This window comes from Hipposideros armiger, unplaced genomic scaffold, assembly GCF_001890085.2.
Source record: "Hipposideros armiger isolate ML-2016 unplaced genomic scaffold, ASM189008v1 scaffold_867, whole genome shotgun sequence".
NCBI classification, from domain to species: domain Eukaryota; kingdom Metazoa; phylum Chordata; class Mammalia; order Chiroptera; family Hipposideridae; genus Hipposideros; species Hipposideros armiger.
Window position 1 is genome coordinate 582,816 of NW_017732217.1, and position 7,264 is coordinate 590,079.

The window sequence follows — 7,264 nt, forward strand, 5'->3', positions numbered from 1 at the left end:
GCTGATGATGGCATAGGCTGCAGCCCCTGTGGCAGTGGGTTGCCATGGGCTACCGTGTGTAGCCAGCAGCCAGCGTGAGCGGCCAGCAGCCACAGTGAGTGGCCGTCCAGAAGCCGGCAACTGATCTGCCTCACCCGGGAAGAGCACAATGATGGTGCCAACTTGTGCCAGTGAAACAACGTCCTCCACAACTAGAATGAAGAACAAAAGGACAGCAACTTGTCTGTTCCCCTTACCCCAATTCCCCAGCACTGTTCCCATCCCCCCAATTCCCCAATTAAAAAAAAAAGAAAAGAAAGAAAATCACAGCACAAAGTGAGGATGCATGATCAGAGACACTACTTAAGGGGAGTGAAACCTCCCCATTTTAAATAATAATATTTTTATAACCAATTTCTGGGTCATATCTGGTCCATGAACCACCAGTTTTAATCATCCAGGTACAGCTCAAGTTGTATAAATGGTTGTCCTTCTTGAGTGGACCCCCTCCCCACCTCCAGAGCTTCAGGAGGGGGGTCACATCCCCACTGGTGCCACATGGAAGATTACACGAATAATGCCTACTCTACAGGCATGTTGGTGTAAGTTAAATGAAATCATTCTCTATGTCAAGTGCTTAGAACTGCCCTTGGCACATAGCAAGTGCTCAGTGGTTGTTAGCATAACCCTGGGCTCCCCTAGAAATGCTGAGACCTGGGGATGGGCGGATGGTGAGGGCAGATGGCTAGGTCTTCGTCTTTCCCCCGATCTCCCTCCCAGAGTGAGGGAGGAGCCAGACTCTATCCCCCCCAATGGTACAGTGAGAAACACCTAGCACAGGGGTCTTGTCGGGGAGGGGTGTCAAACCATGAGGGGAATCAAAGCTCCACAAAAGAGGCAATGGCTGCACAACTCTGTAATAAAAACCATTGAAATGTACACTTTAAATGGGGAGTTGTATGATATGTAAATTATAGCTCAATAAAGCCATTAAAATGAAAAAAATAAAAATAAAACCCACAAAAATCTCTACAAAGGGAAGTGACCCTCCAGCAGATACAGGGAAACTGGCTCAAACACTGACCCCTCAGTCATTCATTCAACAAATATTTTCTATATCTGCTTTGTAATAAGAGAGTGTTGGGAGCCCTTTAAATCAGCCTTGGGGGTAAGAGCTAGGGATGGCTCTTGGAGGAGATGTCTGAGCTGAGACCTGAATGATGTGGTGAAATGAGCCAGATGAAGTGGTAGAGGAGGGTGTTCCCTGTGAACAGAACAGCATCTGCAAAGGCCTAGAGGTAAAAAAGACAAATTTCTTTAAATGTCTTTTTGGTGGTGGGTGGGGGGATGTCAGTCTCTGTGTTGGACAATGCTGGTGACATTTTTGGTGCTTAAGAAATCCCTGGTCTCAGGCTGGCTGAGTGGCGTGTTGGTTAAGAGCTGGCTTGGGACACTAGCTCTGTGCAGCAGGGCCCCGGTTCGGATCCCACATGAGGGCCAGTGACACTGCCCTTTACAGCTAAGATGGTGAACAACAACTCAACCTGGAGCTGGGATGCCGTGAGTCGCTGGTGACGGCGTAAGCTGCAGCCCCTGCTGCAGTGGGCTGCCGTAAGCTACCATGTGTGGCTGGCAGCCAGCGTGAGTGGCCAGCAGCTGGTGTAAGCTGCCAAGAGCCGTTGTGAGCAGCCATCCAGAGGCCGGCGACCAATTTGCCTCACCCAGGAAGAGCGCAATGATAATACCAACATAAGCCAATGAAGCAACGTCTTCCACAACTAGACTGAAGAACAAAAGGACAGCAACTTGTCTGTTCCCCTTCCCCAGATTCCCCAGCACTGTTCCCCTCCCCAAATTCCCCAATAAAATCTTTCCCAAAAAAAAGAAATCCCTGGTTCCTTCATGGATCTCCAGAGAGGGACATAGACACATTGCCAGACATGACAATCTATGCTGGGATAAGTAGGCACAGGCAGGGGGGTCATGGTGGGATGGGGAAGATCAGAGGAGGTACCTGACCCAGTCTGGGAGAACATTAGGGAAGGATTCCTGGAGGAAGCGTTAGACTCTGAACAGTCTCTGGGGTTCTAGATCCCTTTGACAATCTACTGAAAGCTCTGGACGTTCACAGAAGAAAAACACACAAACATTGCAGGCAATTCCCAAATATTCCCATTCCCTTAATCACCTGTGCTTGGGAAGCCCGTGGGCATCCCATTTGAGACTCGCCCCACGACCACCTAGCTGTATAAATGTCCCAGGAATGAGGACAGGGGTGGCCAACAGTGCTGGAAAACTTTGAGATCAAATTTCAGTGTCCTGGGAGTGGAATGGGGAGGGGTTTTGAGAACCTAAAACATCCCTCTCACCCCCCACCAGGCCTGGTGTGTGTGCCAAAAATCTAGGTTTTATCCTCTCTACACCCCCGCACTAATCCCGTGGGGCCCTTGGCATGCGCCAAGACCAACGCATTCTCCTCTGGAATTTCCAGAGGGAAATTGTCCAGGAGGTCACCGCGCTCGCGGGACAAGCGCCGCAGCGCCCCCTGACGGTCACCGCGCGCAGACATATCTCAAGCTGCCCGCGTGCCCCTAGTGGTCGATGCTCATGCAGTCATAAGCGAGCACCCACCGCCACTTCCAGACTTCCTTTGCTTTGGTCTGCAGGCTAGAGTCATCACTGTCGTCGTTGTCGTCATCATCATCATCATCATCATCATCATGGCTAATACAGAAATAGCGCTTCCTATGTGCCTAGCACTATGCTGCTTTGTATATATCACCTCATTTCTTCCGTCAGCCCTATAAAATGGGTATTATTATCATCACCATTTTCTTCGTCTGAAGCACAGAGAGGTTAAGGAAACTTACCCAAGATCACACAGCTACAAAGTGGCAAAGTCTGGATCGTAGGCAGTCTGGCTCCAGAGTCCATTTTCTGAACCATTTAAAAATAATCATGGGTGGCAGGATGGCTCAGCTAAAAAAAAATAATAATAATCATGAAGTGAAATAATAGTTGGGGATTGCTTCAAAATAATCCTACAGAACAGTTTAGTCAAAGTGGAAAGAACTTGGGTGCCTGGGTCACCACACTGCTGACCTAGATCATTACCTCTGGAATATTACATGAGAGTAAACTTCTATTTTGTTTGTCATCATATCTTTCTTTTAAAGATTTTATTGGGGAATTGGGGATGGGGAACAGTGTTGGGGAGTTGGGGAAGAGGAACAGCCAAGTTGTTGTCCTTCAGTCTTAGTTGTGGAGGGCACACATAGCTCAGTTCCAAGTCCAGTCACCATCTGGCCGCCTGGCAGCAGCTCGTGGTCACTCAGCTCAAGGTGCTGTGTTCATCCTTAGTTGCGGGTGGGTGTAGCCCACCATCCCTTGCAGGAGTAGAACCGGCAACCTTGTTGTTAGGAGCACGTGCTCTCACCAGCTGAGCCATCCTGCCACATGTTGGCAGCTCAGCGGCAGCTCAGCTTGGGCACAGCTCACTGGTCCATGTGGGAATCGAACAGGGGATCCTGTTGCTCACAACTCACGCTCTTAACTAACTGTGCCACTCAGCCAGCCCAAGTCATCATATTTTGAAGTGTCTTTGTTATTGTGACTAAGGTTATATCCTAAAACGAGGGCATCAAAATCACCTGGAGGGCTTGTTAAAAGACAGATTGCTGGGCCGGCTGAGTGGCGCGATGGTTAAGAACTCGCTTGGGATGCCAGAGGGCCCCGGTTCGGATCCCACATATGAGGGCCAGTGACACTGCNCTCCCACCCTCATGAACGGTGGGTGCAAGGCAAGTAATGGCTGACTGTTAGGCTTGGTTCCTGTTCACAGATGACTTTGAGGCACTGTGCAATGTGCTGCGCCCCCCTGCATATGGACCTCCACGACCAGGTGGCTTTGGACTCCCTTATGAGTATGGTCCAGACCTAGGTCCTCCTTACCAGGGCCTTCCGTATGGGCCTGAGTTGTACGGGCCACCCGTGCTACCTTATGACCCCTACCCACCGCCACCTGGGCCCTTCGCCCGCCGGGAGGCCCCTTATGGGGCACCACCCTTCGACATGCCCGACTTTGAGGATGATGGTGGTCCCTATGGCGAATCTGAAGCTCAGGCTCCACCTGGCCCTGGCACCCGCTGGCGCTATCGGTCCCGCGACACCCGTGGCTCCTTCCCAGAGCCTGACGAGCCGCGTGACAGTGGCAGCTATGCAGGTGAGCACTGAGGGCCGAGTGATGGGGACTGAAATGAGTGAGGTGAGCAGAGAGGGAGACAGGGAGGAGGGAAGGAGAGAGATGCAAAAACAAAGACGCCAGGGGGAGAGACAGGCTCAGAGAGATAATAAAACACAGATACAGTTGGAGAGAACAGAGACATAATCTATAGACCCACCAAGAAAGAGGTGCAGATAGAGGGGAAGCTAAGGAGAGCAGAATGAGGTACATCTCCTGGCCCCACAGCGCCCCCCACAGTCCTGGAGTGGAATTGACCATTCAGATGTGGATACACGGAACCAGGGGTGCGCCCGGCCATCCAACAAAAAGGGACTGAAGGCGCAGAGTCCATTCCACGCGTTTTCCACAGGCGCCCTGGCTGGGCCCTACGAGGGGCTGGAGGCGGAGGAGTGCGGGATCCTGGACGGTTGCGCCCATGGCCGCTGCGTGCGGGTCCCCGAGGGCTTCACCTGCGACTGCTTCGACGGCTATCGCCTGGACATGACCCGCATGGCCTGTGTCGGTGAGGGGCTGCCTGGGGCCAGCGTGTGAGGAAAGGGGGTGGAAGCCCTGACTAGAGCTGGGTGCTCAGGGACATAAGGGTAAGGGTTAGCCAGGAGGGAGCAGGAGGTAATGCTTGCACTGGGATGGGGCTTGCCTGACGAAGGTGAGGTCAGGCTGTGAGCAAAGCTGAGCTTGACCCCAGCGCTGGGGCTGGGCGTGAAGCAGGGCAGCAGGGTCGAATCCTGCAGGTGGGATGTTTAAGGACTCCGAGTGCTACCTTGGGTAATTTGCTTGACCTCTTTGGAGAGCTTCAGTCTTCCTATCTGTAAAATGGGAATGAGTTATGTCTGCCTAGTTTAGACAGTAATAATGCAGAGTGGTTACCATCGAGGACTCTGGGGGAGTTGAAGAAACCTCAGACTCAGTCCAGCAACTTGCTGTGTGACCTGGACAAGTCACTGTCCCTTGTTTGGTTTTTCTCATCTGAAGTAACCATAGTCATAGAACCCATTTAATAGTTATGAACATCGTTAATACTGATTTACAATGACACTGAGGCCTGTGTATGAACCAAGGCTCAGAAAAGAGAATTGAGTTCCCCAAGGTCTCATAGCTGAGAAATAGCAGGGGGAAGGGCACTCAGAGTCTGAGAGCTGGTTTGAGAACCCACTGGGCGGAGTGTGCGCTTGCTGTGTGACACTGGGCAAAGTGCTTCCCCATGCTGGGACTCAGTGTGCACATATGTAAAACGTGATCACAGAACCTACCTTATAGGGTTATTAGGAGGATAAAGTTAATGCAGGTAATGTGCTACACATGTCTGGCTTAGAGTAAGCATTTACTGGGATTGAGGCTCATCGGTATAATTTTTTAAAACAAAAACCTAGTGACCTAGGGGATACTGTACCAATCTTACAGAACACTAAGCTGAGACACAGAGAGGTGAAGCCACCTGCCCAGCCTCACACAGCCAACCTGTGGTAGTGGCCAGGTTCGACTCCAAACCGGAGGCTCTGCACCCACACCCCTGTGTCCCAGGAGCCTCAAGGGACAGGGAGGTGGGTTCCCGGATCTTCAGCCCTGAGCATCATGCTCCTTGTACTCCCCTTCCCCAGACATCAATGAGTGTGATGAGGCGGAGGCAGCCTCCCCGCTCTGCATCAACGCGCGCTGCATCAACACCGATGGCTCCTTCCGCTGCATCTGCCGCCCAGGATTCGCACCCTCACACCAGCCGCACCACTGCGCGCCTGCACGGCCCCGGGCCTGAGCCCCCACCGCCCTGGGTGATAGACCCCCAGGCCACCCTCCTCCTGCCTGCACACGCGGGCTTTCAGCCCAGCACGTGCTCCTGTCTGCTTGCGCGCATGCGCACAGGGATGCTGGACCTGGTCGAGAGCACCACGGACAGACCGACAGATGGAAGGAGGGATATCCTTCCCTGCTCCCGCCACTCCAACCCCTCCTACCGATGCCACAGACCCGAGCCTAGCCCACGGTCCCCTACATATTTCCACTTTTTATAAAAGTTTTCAATTAAAAAAATACTTATTTTGTACCTTCTGCCTCTGCCTATATTGCTCAAAGTCTGGCTCCCAGAGTTTGTTCTTTGAGCCACTAAATCCTCTTCCCATTCCCGACTCCTTGTCTGTCTCTTAATTTCCGTGCCTCTGTTGCTTAGTCTATCTCTGTCTCCCTTGATCTCCTTTCTCCTATGTCTGTTTCTTTGTTTTGTCTTTCTTGCTTGTCTTTCTGCTTCATTTTCTCTGCCTGATTCTCTGTGCCTGTCTTCTAGTCTCTGTTTCTGTGTCTTTCTCTCTCTCTGTTTCATTATGTCTCTAATCTCGAGAGATCTTATCTCTGGATCTTTACCTACAGTACTGGCACTCCCAATAAATCCCGCTATAGCCGCCTCTTCCCTTTGTTTGGTGCCTCCAGAAGGGTAGGGATGGAATAGCCTCAGCCCCTGCTCAGGGCATAACCTCTTTTCTTAGCTAGAGGGGACTCAAAAAAGTCAAAAGCTACTCTGGGACTAGTGGGACATGGGGAGTGGGTGGGGGCAGGAGTCCCTGAAGGGGGAAACCCAGGCCTGGGCCTCCAGTTGGATTTGACTGTGGAAAAGCAGGGAGTGATAGTCCTGGTGGAGGCAAGAATGAGCTGTGTGTGTGACAGTAAAGTGCCCAGCATGGACGCTTCAGTACCCCTGCCAACTTCCTGGCCATGTGGGGAGTCCAAAATTCCCCACAGCCCCCAAACCCAGAAAACAGCCTGCTGAGCATAAGCTCGGGGGATAGGGGAAAGTCGGGAGTGGAGGGATTCATTGGCACTGAGACAAAAAAAAGACTGTACCTGAGTTATTCTCTACCCACCTGTTACTGTTAGGGTCTCAAACTAGGTGAGTGAGGTATGAGGGCAGCAGGTGCAGGATAGGAAAATCACAGCACTGGCCGGTGGAGTGGCACGATGGTTAAGAGTTGGCTTGGGATGCCAGAGGGCCCCAGTTCGGATCCCACATATGAGGGCCAGTGACACTGCCCTCTACAGCTAAGATGCTGAACA

General features: G+C 51.9%; 1 protein-coding gene across 5 annotated transcripts in view; it reads left to right on the forward strand.

The window, feature by feature from the left end:
- LTBP4 (latent transforming growth factor beta binding protein 4) overlaps positions 1-6,268 on the forward strand; it is a 36,200-nt gene extending 29,932 nt beyond the window's left edge. For all 5 annotated transcript variants that reach the window (XM_019629804.1, XM_019629800.1, XM_019629802.1 and 2 more), the window contains 3 exons: positions 3,821-4,201; positions 4,572-4,724; positions 5,821-6,268. In XM_019629804.1, coding sequence (XP_019485349.1) covers positions 3,821-4,201; positions 4,572-4,724; positions 5,821-5,975 — 689 coding nt within the window. In that variant the 3' untranslated portion in view covers positions 5,976-6,268. The remainder of the gene's footprint in view (positions 1-3,820; positions 4,202-4,571; positions 4,725-5,820) is intronic.
- Positions 6,269-7,264: the final 996 nt, after the last annotated feature.